The sequence below is a fragment of the Cynocephalus volans genome, chromosome 9, assembly GCF_027409185.1.
Source record: "Cynocephalus volans isolate mCynVol1 chromosome 9, mCynVol1.pri, whole genome shotgun sequence".
Lineage (NCBI taxonomy): Eukaryota > Metazoa > Chordata > Mammalia > Dermoptera > Cynocephalidae > Cynocephalus > Cynocephalus volans.
In genome coordinates, this window is record NC_084468.1 from 99287353 (window position 1) to 99305324 (window position 17972).

Consider the following 17972-nt stretch of genomic DNA (forward strand, 5'->3'; position numbering starts at 1 on the left):
GTACTTCAGGTCACTCTGAAGCACGTGATCTGTGGTTCACAGTGTGTAAAACAAGTTAGAAAAACCACATGTACTAAATCTAGAGAGATTTAAGACAGTATATAAGTTCAGAGTAAGAGGACATTGTTGGTAAAGACTATGACTAGAGTAAGGACCCATGGATTGAACACTGTTGGGGTTATGGATCATAAAGCCTTCTAGTTTTGAGGCATACCGATGAGGGCCCAGTGTAAGGTAATTACAAAACTGGTAATAGAAACAAATTGCCCAGTAGGCTTGGGATTTCAAAATAATAAAAGTGTCTGACACTGACCTATCCCAGCTGAAGTAAGATAAGGCTGAGCCCTAGAAATCACAAAACTGATGAACTTAAATTCATCATGCAAGAAAAGAAGAAACGTATTCCAAAATATTCCAAAGGTTTGTACAAAATCATGGTATATTCTGTGATAGCCACTAATTTATTATCACTCAAAACTGCTCAGAGTGGTATCTATATAAAGTAGAGAAGTAGTAAGATAACATATATGTATGTGTGGGCGGGGGGAGAGGGATGTTTCTAGTTTTCATTTATTTATTCATTTATCTATCTATTTATTTAAACTAAAAGAGCTCTGTTAAAAGTATGCATCTAAACAAGGGATTAATATCCAGAATATACAAGGAACTCAAACAACTTAGAGTAAAAAAAACAAGTAACCCGATTGAAAAATGGGCAGAGGAGCTGAATAGGCATTTCTCAAAGGAAGATATACAAATGGCCAACAGACATATGAAAAAATGTTCAATGTCACTAAGCATCAAGGAAATGCAAATCAAAACTACATTGAGTTATCATCCCTTCCCAGTTAGACTGGCTATTATCAAAAAGACAGAATAACAAATGCTGGTAAGGATGCAGAGAAAGAGGAACCCTATGACCCAGCTATCCCACTGCTGGGAATATACCCAGAGGAATGGAAATCATCAAGTCAAAGGTATACCTGTTCCCCAATGTTCATTGCAGCACTCTTTACAATAGCCAAGAGTTGGAACCAGCCCAAATGTCCATCATCGGATGAGTGGATACGGAAAATGTGGTATATCTACACAATGGAATACTACTCTGTTATAAAAACGAATGAAATACTGACATTTGCAACAACATGGATGGACCTTGAGAGAATTATATTAAGTGAAACGAGTCAGGCACAGAAAGAGAAATACCACATGTTCTCACTTATTGGTGGGAGCTAAAAATTAATATATAAATTCACATACACACACACCAAAAAAAAACGGGGGGGGGAAGAAGATATAACAACTACAATTACTTGAAGTTGATATGACAAGTAAACAGAAAGGACATTGTTGCGGGGGAGGGAGGAGAGGGAGGAGGGAGGGAGGTTTTGGTAAGGGCCAACAATAATCAACCACAATGTATATCGACAAAATAAAAGTTTTTTAAAAAAAAGACAGAATAACAAATGCTGGTAAGGATGCAGAGAAAGAGGAACCCTCCTACACTGTTGGTGGGAATGTAAATTAGTGTAGCCATCATGGAAAATGGTACGAAGTTTCCTCAAACTACTACAGATAGGACTGCCATACGATCCATCAATCCCACTGCTGGGTATATACTCAAAGCAGTGGAAATCACCATGTTGAAGGGATACCTGCCCTCGTATGTTTATTGCTGCTTTATTTCCAATAGCCAAGTGTTGGAACCAACCTAAATGTCCATCAATGGACAACTGGATAGGAAGATGTGGAATATATAAAAAAATGGAATACTACTCTGCCATAAAAAAGAATGAAATTTTGCTATTTGCAGAAACATGGATGAACTTAGAGAAAGCTTATGTTAAGTGAAATAAGCCAGGTACAGAAACAGAAATACCTCATGTCCTCATTCATAAGTGGAAGCTAACAAAGTAAACAAAAAAAGAAAGATGTAACAATCACAATAATTAGTTGAACTTTCAAAAGGAGAAAACAGAACTGAGTCCACCAGAGGTGGGAAAGGGATAGGGGGAGGGGAGTTAGTGAAAAAGTAGTAAAGGGCCACAAAAATAATTACAGTGTGTAAAGCTGAATATATTAACTATCCTGAATTGAGCATCACATATTGCACACAGGTACTGATATTCAACATGGTACCCCACAGACATGTATAATCAGTTAAAAAAAAAAATACTTGCTCATCCCTTTAGAGAATTATGGAAGCAGCTATATACAAGAAATCCATCAAAATCGATTTACTGCTGTTAACGGCAAACCACAGGGCTATGATCTTATTTCATTAATATCTATTATTTACTTTCCAGTAATGGACTAGTTGCTTTCAAAGACTGAATATAGGTCATACCACACTCCGTGTGAGATCACAAAAGCAAGGTAATAGTGGTAAGTATTTGAGATTTTCTGTGTGCAGATAATTACATGCTTCTAATAAAAATAATGTACAGACTTCTTTTAGTCATTATACCAAGGCTATGTGTCACTTTGCTTGTAGCTTAATTCACATAGAAGACTATTGGCAAGAGCTAGTGTTGATGGATGGTTGAAAGAGTTTCCCTCAAGATAAGCCATAACCTAAAAGCAACCAAATAATGTGTATATTACTTTGGTGAGCAAGGGTACATTACCTTACAAATAAAGTAAATTTAATGTAACTTTCATGTCACCTGAGTGAAGTGATATGTAATAAAGTGGTAAAACAATAATGCCAAACAGCCAGCAGTGCCCCAGAAATGTATCAGTAATTCATTATGATGTTCCCAGCAGTGGTCATTTCCCCCAACTACGTGATATTAGAAAACCTAAGACATTGCCATAGTTAGCTGTGTGATTCCAAGTGCATTTCTAGGCTCACAACTAAAAGAGGCACATGGTCTCTAAAGAAAATGAGAGCTGGCAGCAAACATATGCTCTAACTGAGATATCGCTTATCACAAAGGAATTTGGCTCTTTGCAGAAAATTGTGTGACAAAAGCAAAGCTAAGAACAGAATACAGCAAAGTGAAAGGTGGCTCTGTCCCTGGCCCCACAGAGTAGTATTCCATTGTGTAGATGTACCACAGTTTCCTTATCCACTCATCAGATGATGGACATTTGGGCTGGTTCCAGCTCTTGGCTATTGTAAATAGAGCTGCAATAAACATTGGAGTACAGGTATACCTTTGACTTGATGATTTCCATTCCTCTGGGTATATGCCCAGCAATGGAATTGCTGGGTCATATGGTAGACCTATCTGTGATTGTCTGAGGAACCTCCATATCATTTTCCATAAAGGCTGCACTATTTTGCAGCCCCACCAACAGTGGATGAGAGTTCCTTTTTCTCTGCAACCTCTCCAGCACTTATCATTCTCAGTCTTTTGGATATTAGCCATCCTAACTGGATTGAGATGGTATCTCAGTGTGGTTTTGATTTGTATTTCCTGAATGCTGAGTGACATTGAGCATTTTTTCATGTGTCTGTTGGCCATTCATATATCTTCCTTTGAGAAATGCCTATTCAGCTCCTGTGCCCATTTCTTAAATTGGGTTACATGTTTTTTTGCTGTAAAGTTGTTTGAGTTCCTTGTATATTCCAGATATTGATCCTTTGTCAGATGCATATTTTGCAAATATTCCCCACTCTGTTGGTTGTTTTTTTACTCTGTTGATTGTTTCTTTTGCTGTGCAGAAGCTTTTTAGTTTGATATAATCCGACTTGTTCATTTTACCTTTAGTTGCCTGTACTTTTTGGGTCCTATTCATGAATTCTGTACCAACTACTACTTCCTGGAGTGTTTCCCCTACGTTTTCTTTAAGGAGTTTCATTGTTTCAGGATATATATTTAATTCTTTAATCCTTTTGAGTTGATTTTGGTATATGGTGAAAGGTACAGGTCTAGTTTCATTCTCCTACATATGAGTATCCAGTTTTTCCAGCACCACTTGTTGAAAAGGCAGTCTCTTCCCCAGTAGGTAGATTTGCTGCCTTTGTCAAAGATCAGATGGCTGTAGGTGTATGGATTGATTTCTGGGTTCTCTACTCTATTCCATTGATCCGTGTGTCTGTTTTTATGCCAGTACCCTGCTGTTTTGGGTTATTATAGCTTTGTAATATAGTTTAAAGTCAAGTAGTGTTATGCCTCCAGCCTTATTTTCTTTCTCAGGATTGCTTCAGCTATGCATGGTCTTTTGTTTTTCTGTATAAATGCCTGGATAGCTTTTTCCATCTCTGAGAAAAATGTCTTTGGAGTTTTGATGGGGATTGCATTGAATCTGTACATCACTTTGGGTAATATGGACATTTTCACAATGTTAATTCTTCCAATCCAAGAGCATAGAATATCTTTCCATCTTCTTGTGTCCTCCTTAATTTCTCTCAACAGTAGTTTGTAGTTCTCTGCATAAGATTTTTCACATCCTTCATCAGCTGTATTCCTAAGTATTTTATTTTTTTGGTAGCTATTGTAAATGGGCTAGCTTTCTTGATTTCTTTTTCTGCATGTCCACTATTGGAATATAGAAATGCTACTGATTTTTGTGTGTTGATTTTGTATCCTGCAACTTTGCTGAAATCATTTATCAACTCTAGGAGTTTTTTTATAGAAGCTTTAGGCTGTTCAATATGTAGGATCATATCATCTACAAAAAGGGAAAGCTTGACTTCATCCTTTCCCATCTGGATGCCCTTTATTTCCTTCTCTTCTCTGATTGCTCTGGCTAGTACTTCCAACATAAAAATACGATTCTATCCTCCACAGAACCCATCTGTATCTGCTTGACTTTCAGGCCCCTCTTTGCTGCTTTTTAAGTACATCAGCAGAAACACATCTATCATGGAAGCTAATTTATTGCAAGTGAAATAGTTGAACAATCTGCCATTCACATTCAGATTTGATCAAACACATTTTATTTACGACAGTGCTCTAACTCAAAGACATTTTAGAATTCATTCTTAAAAGATACTTTCAGGTAGGCAAGAAGAAGACAGGCTTGGGACAAGCCTAAGACCTTACCCTTTGATTAGGTGGCATTCCATTCTTTCAGAATAATAATGGCTATTTGCATTTTGAATCGCTTTTACAGACTACAAAATGCCTTTCTTTAAATTGAACTATATTTGACCCTCTTACAATTTGATGAGGGCAATATATTCCTGTTTTATAGGTAAAGAAATCAACATAGTTATTAAAGAGACAGGGTTAGAAGGTGCAAAGAAAAGACTTGACAGCAGGTGTTGTGACGACAAACACAGTCATAATAACTGCTGACTGTAACTAGTCATAACTGCCTTCCTACATGTGGAAGTAACTCTGAAAATCCAAGATTCAATTAATTTAATTTCAAACACCAAGTTGTTAATGCTAGAGAGATACTGACAAGAGTCAGTATGGGATAATCTATCATTATGAAGTAGTGATGATGAATTTATTTACTTTTCTAACTAAAATCAAATCTATAAAGTTATTTTCAGAATCAAATAAAGTTTAGCAACTCCTTCCAGGCTTACTAAAAACACCAAGGCAGTGGAATCTGTCTGTAGTACACTAAAGCCAATAAAGCCAAACAATGGTAATAAAACATCTATTTATAGACTGGTAGCAGTGACACAGTGTCAGGAACCTAGAGGACTAGTTTACGTTGATAACCCTAGCAGAGAAATATTTCAGAGCATCCTGTAGTATCCCCTTTATTTCAGTCTTTCACGTAATTGAAGTACATGAGTATGTTTGTAGGTTGAGGCATTGAAATTCCATTACAAAAACTGTGGTGGAAATCCCTTCCATTATATGTCATTGGGCATTTACAGGATACTTTCTTTTATTAGAGTTGGTTGATAGAGGCCTAAATCAGAGTTCAGTCCCCATGGGATACTCAATTTCATTATTTTCTAAGACACACTATTTCACTCTTAATCCCTGCCAAGCATCTTTGGAAACACGGTATTTGTTGGACGGGGTGGTTGAACCAGTTGAGAGGCTAGTAGCATAAATACAGAACCACTACAGGGGATGCTCCATATCCCTATTCTCAAAGTGTTCCTGAGACCAGTAGTATTAGCATCACTTGAGAACTTCTTAAAAATGTAAATATTCCCAGCCCAGAACTACTGAATCAGTAACACAGCAATCTGTGCTTTAACCAGCTCTCCATGTGATTTTGTAGGCTAAAATTTGAGATCTGCTCTAAGTTGATCACTTGAGAGCATCTACTTCAAATTTAAAAGATACTAATTTTAACTACAGCAATACCCGTTGCTATAGACTGAATGTTTGTATCTTCCCCCAATTCCTATGTTGAAATCCTAACCCCCAAAGAGATGCTATTAGGAGGTGCAGGCTTTGGTAAGGTGGAGGCCTCATGAGTGGGATTAGCGCCCTTAGAAAAGAGATCCCAAAGAGCTCCCTCACATCTTCTGCCATGCGAGGACACAGAGAACATGGCCACCTACGAACTGGGAAGTGAACCCTCACCAGGCACCGAATCTGCCAGTGCTTTGATCTTGCACTTCCCAGCCTCTGGAACTGTGAGAAATAAATTTTTGTTGTTTAAGCCACAACAAAATGACAGCTTGTTGTAGTAGCCTGAATAGACAAAAACATTGGTGTATTACAAAATTTGCTTCAAAATATGATTCCTTACCACATGCCCACATATCCACTGGCTTTCCATAAGGATCTTTACGTAAAACTTCTGGAGAAAGATATCCAGGTGTGCCAGCAAAACCTAGGGAAAACAGATGTTAAAGAGTCATAGTTGACTTGGCAAAATCAATATGAAATGGGAAAGTAAGAAAAAAAATTTAGGGGAGGGTGCTTCTTCATCTGATAATATGTTTGTCAAAAATAAAACAAAGCTCTCAAATACTAAAAAAAATCTCATAGTTTTTCTCTATAGCAATATTGACACTAGTCTGTCCTGCCATGTAGCTTATTTGAAAAAATGCATCTTTTTTCAGATATGGAAATCCATCCATCATGCTGCATAGTCACTGTGTACACTTAAGGTCACTTCTGATTAGCAGCTGTTATGGTCACTCACTTATGAGGTAGTTAAAACTAAACCTGAGAAGAAATAAGGAACAAATTGAAGATAGGGCTAGAACCTTGTAAAAGATGATGGTTATCATGATACCTAAATAACTTTATGAGAAGTATTTGTTTACAAAATATAAGGACCCAAAACACAGATCCTACAGGCAAATTTAAAGCAAATTTTCAGTAACTATTTTTGAAAGTGAGATAGTCTATTGGGGGGTGGGGCAGTGGAGGTGGAGACTGGACTCAAAGTAACTGAAGAACTCAGCAGGAGAAGAAATAAGCCCAAAATATATCAAAGAGCTCACTGTGTACTAATAAATAATCAGTGTGTACTTGTAACTGGCAACTACAGAGAAGACTCAGGAATATTCCGATGACTCACTGTTGAATAAGGATCAACTACACTTTCAACTTAAGAAGAAGATGTGGGTAAGAGAAACTAGATAGCAAAAGAAAGCTCCATATTATATAAATTAATGTAGAATTCAATAAGGTAGACTTAAATAACAATTTAGAGCTAGAATCTAGAGTAAAATATTTCTTATTTCTGAAAATAATAGCTTTTCAAATAAAAATATTTACTTTAAAAATACCAAAATTAACTATCCTCATTTGGAAATTTTTTTTTTCTTTTTTTAAAGCACAAATAAAAACTAGAAAAATCACTTTAAAAGGATATAAATCAGGAATTCGTCCAACCACAAATCACTGATGAAGCATATTGTATATTTACTGGGGCACAAAGCATAAAGTGCCCAAGAAAGAAACATTTTTTTTCTCACTTCTGTAATAAATTTATGCTTATTAAGTACAAGCAATATGCGAAGAGATATGAAAACAAGAATATGCACAATAGCATGTTTACTTCTCCGAACAAAATTAGATATGAAAATTATGTGAAGGATTTTGGACTTTTTTTTTTTAACATGGGGTGGACAGTGAGAAGGGACTCCAAGAAAATATTCGTATGGTGTTGTTTAAGCTTTACGTGGACCATATATAATCCACCTCTACTTGAAAGAAATGTTCGATTGTTAGTTGTGAGATGAAAAGAATTATTGAGCAATAATGGTGGTTCCACTGCCTAAAGTTTAAGGATTACCTAAAGTTGTAATGTGGAGTCAGTTAATGCCAAGGAAGGGATGGGCCTGATAGTTTTTTTTTTTTTTTTTTTTGTCATTTTTGTGACCGGCCGCACCGCGCTCAGCCAGTGAGCACACCGGCCATCCTTATATAGGATCCGAACCCGCGGCGGGAGCGCTGCTGCGCTCCCAGCGCCGCACTCTCCCGAGTGCTCCACGGGGTCGGCCCTGGGCCTGATAGTTTTAAAGAGCTTCCCAGTGCTTCTGGTATGCCATACCTGCCCTTCTCCGTTCCCATTACCCCTCTCCAACTCCTCCAGAGTTGAGACACAGATAAAGAGAATCCAATGAGAAACTGATGCCAAAGTCCACATTAAATCCAACATCCTTATCGTGCACTTTCAGATCCTTTATCTTCTAGTTCCCTTGTTCAACCGACATGATTTCATTCTCCTTCTGAGAACCTGACCTATCTCTTTAACGTCTTTGAAAATGAACTGCTCATTCTCACTTTTGATGCTACTTTCTCTGTTCTTTGAATCTTCAATTTTTCTATGTTTTCTCTGACAGAGGGTGGTTCTAAATGATTTCCATCTTAGAGCTCTTCTTAGCTACCTACAAGTTCTCAAGTAATCCTTTCTCACTTTGAATTTCAATCACTCTTTTATATACAATCTATACTCTCCAATCTAAAATTAGCAAACTTTAATGTATGTCTCAAATAACTTGGAATACATGCTAAGAGCAGAAAATATCAACAATATTCCCTCTAGGGAAGATAGGAAAGTAAGTTCCTATGTAAGTAAGAAATGAAAAAAAATCATTTTAAATGTAAATTATTATTAATTTCTTCTGAAGACTAAAATGCTAAGAGAATACCATCACACTCATTCTTAGTTAATACAACTATCATTTGAATAGTGAGTGGTGTCCTTACCCCTAAGAATATTGAGGCATATATCTAAAGTACATGAACGCTAGGACACAATGTACTGTACAATGTAACCTCATGAATACAGAAATACTGGGGATAAAATAGATAAGGCCTTTCACAGTGGGAGATTAAACTCATAAGAATTTAGGATTATCATCACATATGCTAACAACAGGGAAATTAATGAGAGGAGATTGCCTTCTTTAGGAATAGCACATGTTTCTTACTCGGAAAAACCAATAGGAATATCAGATAAAAAAAAGAGAAAACAGAATTACTTACTGTTGGAAATGTATCCACTGCAACACATTGCCATTAAAAGAACCTTAATATTTTTTAAAAAGAGACATAACAGCAACGAAGCAAAGCAATTCTTCATGAAGCAAGATCCTGCTAGTTATCCTTTATTATTATTTTTTTCCAACAGCAACAAAATGCCAGAAATATATTGAAAATAGCATTTCCAGCTCCATAGGAGAAACAAGGTATATTTGGATACTGCTCTTTAGTAATTTTTCTAGCCATCTTAACAAGTGTAATGACATAGGGTGTTACCGCTAGCATTTTTGGCTGGTATTCAAATAGAGCAAGGCGAGGAAGTGAGAAGTGAATGGGAAAAAACCAAACATATTTTGATGTGAAAATGAGAGAAAAAAGAGAAAATGATAAATAGCTTCTATAATGGCTTGTATCATATATTATTTTGTATATATATTATATATATTTTTCTTATTTGTAATAGACCTTATATATTTATTAAAATAAAATATGCAAAAGCCTGAAGTTCTGGAATTACACATAATGAAGAAAGTGTTCTCCTCCTTTCTTATTAAAATAACAAGGGCTCTACCCCTCTAAACACTGATATTACATTTTAAAAAGATAGAATTAGTTAAATATATGAGGCTATGATAACAGATAGTAATTAATAAATATCAAAATAAGGCATATTATAACATGCCTTTATTCCTAATACCTAAAAAATGTCTGGCAGTACACCCAAAAGAAATGTAGTACTTGAAAAAAGAAAAAAAAAAAAAAACAACACATATTCTCTTAAGCTTAGAAACTGTTTTTCCATACTTCTGAAATGCTGAATTTCCTTAGAACTTAAGTTGCACCTTTTTTCTAAAAGTCATTACTCTAACAGGTACCTTAACAAGAACTTAACTGTTAATAGCACCAAGCCATATGAAGAAGTGTAACGTTTACTGTTGATCTATCATTGTTTCTCTGGGAACAGCTCGCTTTTAGAAATGAATTATCACAATTTGAAAATGTGTGTACTTTTATTTGCATGCTTTTGCTTTCACTAACCTGATACTCAGTCCTCCACTCATTGATTCACTAAACAACTTTCACTGAATACACAGACCTGTGACATTATGTTTCATACTGAGATGATTCTGAAAACCTTCTGAACATCTTTTATAGCCCAGTCATGTTCCTATAGACCACTTCACTTAGTCTCACCATAGCCCTGTGTTTGTTATTCCCGTTTACTAAGAGGATAGTGACTTCACAGAGTTAAACTGACTTGCTCAATGTCATACGGCTATTAAGAATCAGAACCAGGATAGAAGTTCAGGTATTCTAATTCAAAAAGTATAATCTTTTCCACTATACATAGTTCTGCCCTGAAACTGCATGTGATCTAGCAAAGGAGATAAAACATCGAGTTCAAAAACAGGAGAGATTTAAGGAACTGTATTCCAACACTCTTCTAATCATCAAGCGAAGATGCTGATGATAATCTTGAGCCTCAGCTCTGTTAATAAAGTCTCTTGTCTTATTCCTGACATCCAGTTATCACCATAAACCCAGTTCTGGCAATTATATCACTGGGCTTAAGTCCCTATTTTGGTATCCTGCCTCATACCCCAAGTATCTCATGAACTGGGGTCTTGCTTTGCCCTAGATACGACTTTGAACCCAGTGTCTGGAACTGTTGTTTTTTCTAAACACATTATCTTCAAGTTCAGAGTCCTTGTCTCCTCTGTTATTATCTGGAACTTGGTTACTCCTATATATTCCCTATTTCAAGCTACCATGAATAAATTGAATGATTACATTAGCCTAACTGGGTCCTTGCTTTCAGGTTAACTGTCCTTAAACCATCTTCTACCACAACTGAAATCATCCTTATATAATTTTAACCCAGTTATGCCCCTCTCCACTAAATATTTTCCACTAGATCCCTGAAACCTCTAAGTTAAAGCTAAACCCTACAAAAAGACATCAAATCCTTTCTCATATCATTAACTATCATTCATCCCAGTATACTATATACTTTAGTTATATCAAATTTCCTGTTATTTCTGAAACAGAAAAAAAATTGTTTCATGCTCTGAGCCTTTGCATGTTCTGATCTCTCTGTCCCAATATCTTCATCTCCTTGCATGTGAGTGGAACAAACTCCCATTGATCCCTTAGGCAAACATAGGTGTTAACACATTATTGATCCTTTCCCCAGAGGAAGAATTTCATACTTCCTTTACGTAGTCCCAGAGCACCTCTTACATGCTATGTTAAGGTACTCCCACCCTGTTACCCTGCATGTTAAATAGTTATTGACATATAACTATTTGCCATTTAACAAGCCTCAGCTTGTTGAGGGTCAGGACCTCCAGTAATTTGCTCTGCTCATGTCTGTGAAAGCCTCACTACTTCCTAATAAACCCCTAACTCCTCTTACTATGGATTCTTTATCTGTGTCAACTGTACTCTTTCCCAAGATACAGGGATATAGCTGAATCTCCAATTTATAGAACTTATTCTAGGTTCTACCCTCTTTCAGTTTACAGTTAACTGAAACAAGCTTATTCAACAAATGTCAAAATATGACAAACCAAATGACAAATTGGAAGTATTAAATTTATCTGGGTGGAGGGAAGTATGGAGACACTTAATGTAAAAGGAGGTATTAACTTAGGAGGGATTGCTGATAAGGACAACAGTCAGGACTACTGAAACAGAATAGGCAGCAGAAAATGAGGTCCTGAATTACACCATCTACTCCCATTAACTAGCTGGGGCAGATTAGAGAGATATGTTGAATTTCGGGAGCTATGTGAACATCTTAGAACATGGGTATGTTAAGGATACAGAGAAGTATTTGCACATAAAACAAAAGAAGTAAGTACTTTTTGAGTCCTCTTTCTGTTTGTTGTTGTTGTTCAGAGGAAAAAAAAATCAGAAGTGAAGGGCATTTTAAAAAATTAGCCTCAACATATTGGAAGTCACAAGAGAAATAAGACTGAAGCTTGGGAAGAGAGTATATCTTAGAATTTCACATGAAAAAATAGGTTAATACTGGAAAATGGCAGCTAGAGAGGCATAAGAAAGTCCATCAGTAAAATAATCTATTTAGGCTGATTATTGAAACAATCCATAGCCGGGTTAGAAAAGCTATAATTTAAATTTCTTCATTAACTGTAAAGAAACAGAAATTTTTTTATACAGAAATTTCAAAATTATCAGAATTTTAGAGAGGAAACTGACACATTGAAGTAATAGAAGATAATTAACATGAAACACAGACACATAAATATATGTTTTATAATATTTTTAAAAAATCTTTAATTCACTAATCACAAAATACATAAAATAGTTTGTATTTACTGAGTATCTTACTATTTACATAGCAGTTTTTGACATCGTGAGGTTGTATGTGAACAATCAACTTTCTCTCAAAAAAGTACTTTTTGACTATTGCAATCCTCCTGTTCATTTTTAGTACAGGATCAATTTTCTCAACATCCTTTAAGAAAAAAGTCCAAATGCTCTGTCATTAATATTTTCCCATAAATTATTTCTAAATTATATACCCTTCAATGTCAGTAAAATTAAGAGCTTATAAAGGTCCCATATCTTAAAATTTTAAATTAATCAGATTGTTGTTAGGATGAACATTTGAACATTTCTATTTTACTTTGGCTAGGAAGTGGGATTAGGAACCAGAGGACCACAGGTAGCATGAAGGAGAGAAGCCCTACTCACCAAACCATGCCTGTTGGTCTCCTTGAACTTCTATGGCTAAGCCAAAGTCTGCCAGTTTCACAGCTGCTCCCTTGGATTTGCTAGCTAAAAGTAAATTCTCAGGCTTTATTTAGAAAGAAAAAAAGAGAGACAGAAGTGAGAACCTATTTTAAGTGACTATTCAAAACTAACAACATTTTACAACATTAGGAAGAAAAAAGTCATGCACTGTCATCTCTCCCGGAGACTGCCATCCTAAATCCCAGGGAAAATATGGTTAGAAAATGATTATTAATTACCATGTGTGCAGGCTTCAGACAGATGCATAAATGCACTGGACAGATTACTGGGTAGGAGAGAGAATATACTTGGGGAGAGATCAAACGAATGAAAGCACCTGTCTTGACCTGCTCACATGTTTCCAAGGACCTCTCGAGGTCCAGACTTGGCCACAGACATTGACTTAGAAGCCTAACAGAGCACAGACATTTCCAGCAGAAGGAAACTTGGCAAGACGTTAACATGAGTTGGACCAATCTACAGACATTTGGCAAATGAAACTGTGCAAATTAAATCCTAGTTGACTTCATGGGTTTGGACCCAAATGTAGTGATTTTGATTTCTTAATGTTTCCAAACAATTTCTGCACAAATTTTGGAGACTTTGAATTATGTATTAAAGTTACTGTCTTTAAGAATCTGTTTATTCTTAAAGGCAGAAAGAGTATACTATTTGCCAAATGTTATACTTAGCTTTCTTTCTTTATAAGCCAGTGTTTTTTAACATAATTTACATTTCTTCAAAGTGTGATTCAAAGCATTACTTATATACTTATTCTTACATTTCAGAATACCATGAGAAAGATACATTTTTATTTTCTTGGGTATTTATCATTTCTCAAGGGCTGATAACTTGGTCTTGGAATAAGGCTGTGTCTATACCACTGTTTCCCAACCAGTGCATCAAGACACATTGGTCCTTTGAAAATAAGCACCAGGACAAAGTTTTGAATTACCCTGGACTCCCTTTGTGGATTTTAAGAAATTAAGGGAGAAGACAGTCAGGAAAAGGAGGATGATTAATATACATAGCCAAGTTTGTATATCCCCAGTTATCCGGAAGAATATAATGGCTAGATTGTTATACACACAGTAGAATGATTCAAAGTATTCCTATCCTGGAATAAGAACTAGTGAATTTAGAGATGTGTCTCAGACTGAAAAAAGCTGGGAAACAATGGACTCTACAAGTGCCAAAACGATTGTTTGAAAAATTAAATATTCAGTCAATCAAATTGGTTTTATTTATATGTTAGCAAATAAGTAATTTCTTAATTTTTCATCAAATTGTTAATGAATTAGTCAATTCTGTTGATTGTTTTGACCTTGTGTAAACACAGCCTAAACCAGTATTTAATTTATTAGTTAAGCCAGCCATGCAAATTAGCAAAGACCCATAACCAGAACTAGAAGAAATTAGGTTAAATCTACAAGAAATCAGAGTGTGAGCAAGTAAGTTTTAATCAAGTTCTTCAGGCTATTGCTGCTCACTGCCATCAGATTCATCACTATTATGACAATTGGTAAATGTGAGAATTTGTAATTTAGGGCTGACAGGGTTTTTGAACTACCTCAACACTAAATACATAATTTAATTTGGAGTTTGGGATGAAGAAGTCTCAAGAATATGAAAGATCTCCATGCTGAAATAACTTTGAGTAAAACCTAACATTTAAAATTATTTGGAACTCTGGTTATATATCAATATACTATAGTATGTAATTATGTTAAATTATTTATATTTGACATTCTGTTTTCACAACTAAAATTTATGGTCTACTACATTCATGCATTTCTAATTTAATCAAGAAGTGATTTATGATTATTAATTTATGGATTTAATAACTTGGAAAAACCACATCAAACCATAAGCAACAGTGGATTCTATTTCTTTGTGACTTTCACATTCTAAGTGTTGAGATGTCCAGAGATCTCTGCTAATATACATCTGTCTTAATTTGTCAACCACAGACTCATTCATTCATTTTAGAAAACACAGCCATTTTAGGACTCTTAAGTGGTATTGAAGTTTATTGAGCAAATGCCTGTGTCCTTAGTGAATAAACTTTAAAAAAATTTAATGTGTTTCTACTTTTTTCAATAAATTGAAAAGCTTCTGGGCAGTGCTGTGTGCATTATGTCCTTAAACACCAAGTATCTGCCAATTCAGAAGAATGGAAAGCCTTAGAGTTTTAGCATGCATGACCTCTGAATGACTAGGGCAAACATTCATAACTAGAGATAACCTAGAAGATCTCACTGGAGGGCCTTATGAATCATCCAGGAAAATAATAAATCCATCTGGATCAGTGTTTCACCTTATACCCATGAAGACTGTTCAGCTGCAGTTATGTACAGGAAAAGGCAGGGCTATTTCAAGGTGATTGCATAGATTTAAAAATTAATAGCACTGAAATGGCTTCTCATTTATGTATATCTTTTAGGCATATCTAAAATACAGAATTATGAAATGAAAAATTAGGATGATTATTGCCTTTATTAAAGGATTTGCTTTTTAATGGTTCATCACAAGACTGCTTTTAAATGACTCGCTCCAATGAGACATTAAAAATATCACACAAATTCAACTTCCATATAACCCTTTCGAATATTATCAGTCACAATAATCCTGTTATGTTCTGCAAGGGTGTGGGAGGCTTAATCACCAAGAATTTCTAAAGCAACATTTTAACCAGGACAGGCATATTTACTCTGATTTTCTTGACTCACTATAGCCTCCAACTTAAAAATATACAGTATAGTACTACAAAAGTTCATTGGCAAGTAGATTAGTTCAAATTCCGAATGTCTCCACAAAGGAGGATAATTTGTGGTTATATTCTACCAAAGCTGAGAGAGTAGAATCTCTCACTTAATCAGTGGCTCTTTCTTACATCACTACGTGCATATCTGCTACTCTTCCACCACTCAACAAACTAGTCAGGTGAGATCAGAATCACAGGACTACCAGTGGAGCTATAGTTGACCATGGAGCATAGTATCATGAGAGAAATGGAAAGCATGATGATCTAGAAAGAATGTAAAGATCTAAGTTCATGTCCTGGCCCTATCTCTTATTAGCTGTGTGGACCTGGGCAACTCACAGACTCTTGGAGCTAATTAGTTAGTTCCTTCATTTTTCAGATGAACATTATAAGGCTTCTAACTCATACCATTATCTATGGTGTGCTGTCCTCTGTAGGGACAATATATACATTAGTGATTAGCTATTGCATTCCAGTGCAGCTGGACATTTCAACATGCAGAACTCTGCCCCCCGGCCCCAACACCAATGTTCAGTGTGGCTAATGTGGAATATTTAGTATTTGTAACAAATGTTCATAATGTCTGTATTAAGCCAACTTAAATGTGATCTATTATGTTTGTCTTTATATATTGAATTATCTCCAAATTCTTACAATGAATCAGTTTTAAAGTTGGTTTTTAAATAGATTCTACTGACATTCTAACACATAGGGTCCTTCCCCACCCCATTGCTTCCTAATGATGCAGGATTTTCCATGACATCTGGTCTCAGTGTCAACAACCATTTATAGCACATCAGCTGTAATGAGCAGCAACTGCTTGCAAGTTTTGTTTTGTACTTCCATATGGACACAATGGCAACTTCTTTCAATATGATTTAAGATTTTCTTGAAACTGCTCAAATATTTCAAAGTACTTTGGCAAGTTGTGGAATCACTTTTAGAACTAGAAGAAACTTGGGAGATAAAATAATGCAAATCCTTCAGTTTTTAAATGAGTTAGGGAGGTCCAAAAAGATGAAGACAGGACTTGAAGCCAGATTTCCTAATTCCGTGCTTTTAAAGAAGATACTGAGGAAACACCTTTGATTGTATAAAAAGATTCTGTTCCAAAAGGTATTTCATTCAGCAGATACTTTTAGAAGAATTGAAGTACTTAAAAAAATTTACCAATCATATCCAAATAAAACACATGGAAAACTTATGAAAAAGACCTAGTTTTAATCTTGCTTCTCCAATTTGCATGATCTTTATTAAGGAATTGATTAGGCAAAGGCAATGATCATGGGCACATTTGTGATAATTACATAGTAGATAAGACTTAACCATTAAAAATATATACATGAAATCATGTGTCTTTTACTTCTTTTTATGCTTTTTTCTTTTTGAATATTACAGAAATAGCAAGTTATTAATTTTATTATTCCATATAATCTGACTCTTACATTCCCTTAGGTATTATTTTTTAAGGAGTGAAAACTACCTTTTCAAATTTTTTTCCTTTGTTGGAAAATCTCAATATTTCAGCAGGAAGTTAACCACTCTCTGCTTTGGTGTGTTTTCAGTCACATTTCCTTTGCTAAAAAAGGCGTGAACAAAACTCCTATAAATAAACTAAATGAAGTTTTGCATGAACTGAGAAGCCTGAATGTCAACTTCACTTGTTTGTGATTTTAGCTTTTATTTTTACATGGAACGAATGCCTGAGTTCATGTACTTAGCACAGGGAGTTACTAGCTGATACATGTGCTGTACGTTTGCAATTAGGAAGCACTATTTCTATTGCCATGCATACGAGGGTACTTCAAAACATTCATGGAAAGATTCATGTTATCTTTTAATTCTATTTTTTCCACGAACATTTTGAAGTACCCTCAGATATGAGCAAGTTCATAAGAATCACTCTGTATTACATTCCTGTTTCTTGACTTCTGCATTATTAGCACACACTGTGGGGTAGACTGAAAGAACCACAGTGTAACTGCAGTGTGACCGTGTCAATTACCTACTCTTTCTCACTGCCTGACACACACTAGGCACTCAATAAAGAAACACTCAAGTGACTAAATAAATCATTGAAATTATCATGTACACAGTTTGTTTCTAAAACCTAGATATAGGCAAATAACATATTC

The 17972-nt window shown here is 35.4% G+C and overlaps 1 protein-coding gene across 10 annotated transcripts in view; it reads right to left on the minus strand.

Annotated features, from left to right (window-relative positions):
- The window catches only part of CAMK2D (calcium/calmodulin dependent protein kinase II delta), a 290657-nt gene that overhangs the window by 58696 nt on the left and 213989 nt on the right, over positions 1–17972 (minus strand). For all 10 annotated transcript variants that reach the window (XM_063107301.1, XM_063107302.1, XM_063107299.1 and 7 more), the window contains exons 7-8: positions 13035–13137; positions 6622–6705 (exon numbers count right to left, since the gene is read on the minus strand). In XM_063107301.1, coding sequence (XP_062963371.1) covers positions 6622–6705; positions 13035–13137 — 187 coding nt within the window. The remainder of the gene's footprint in view (positions 1–6621; positions 6706–13034; positions 13138–17972) is intronic.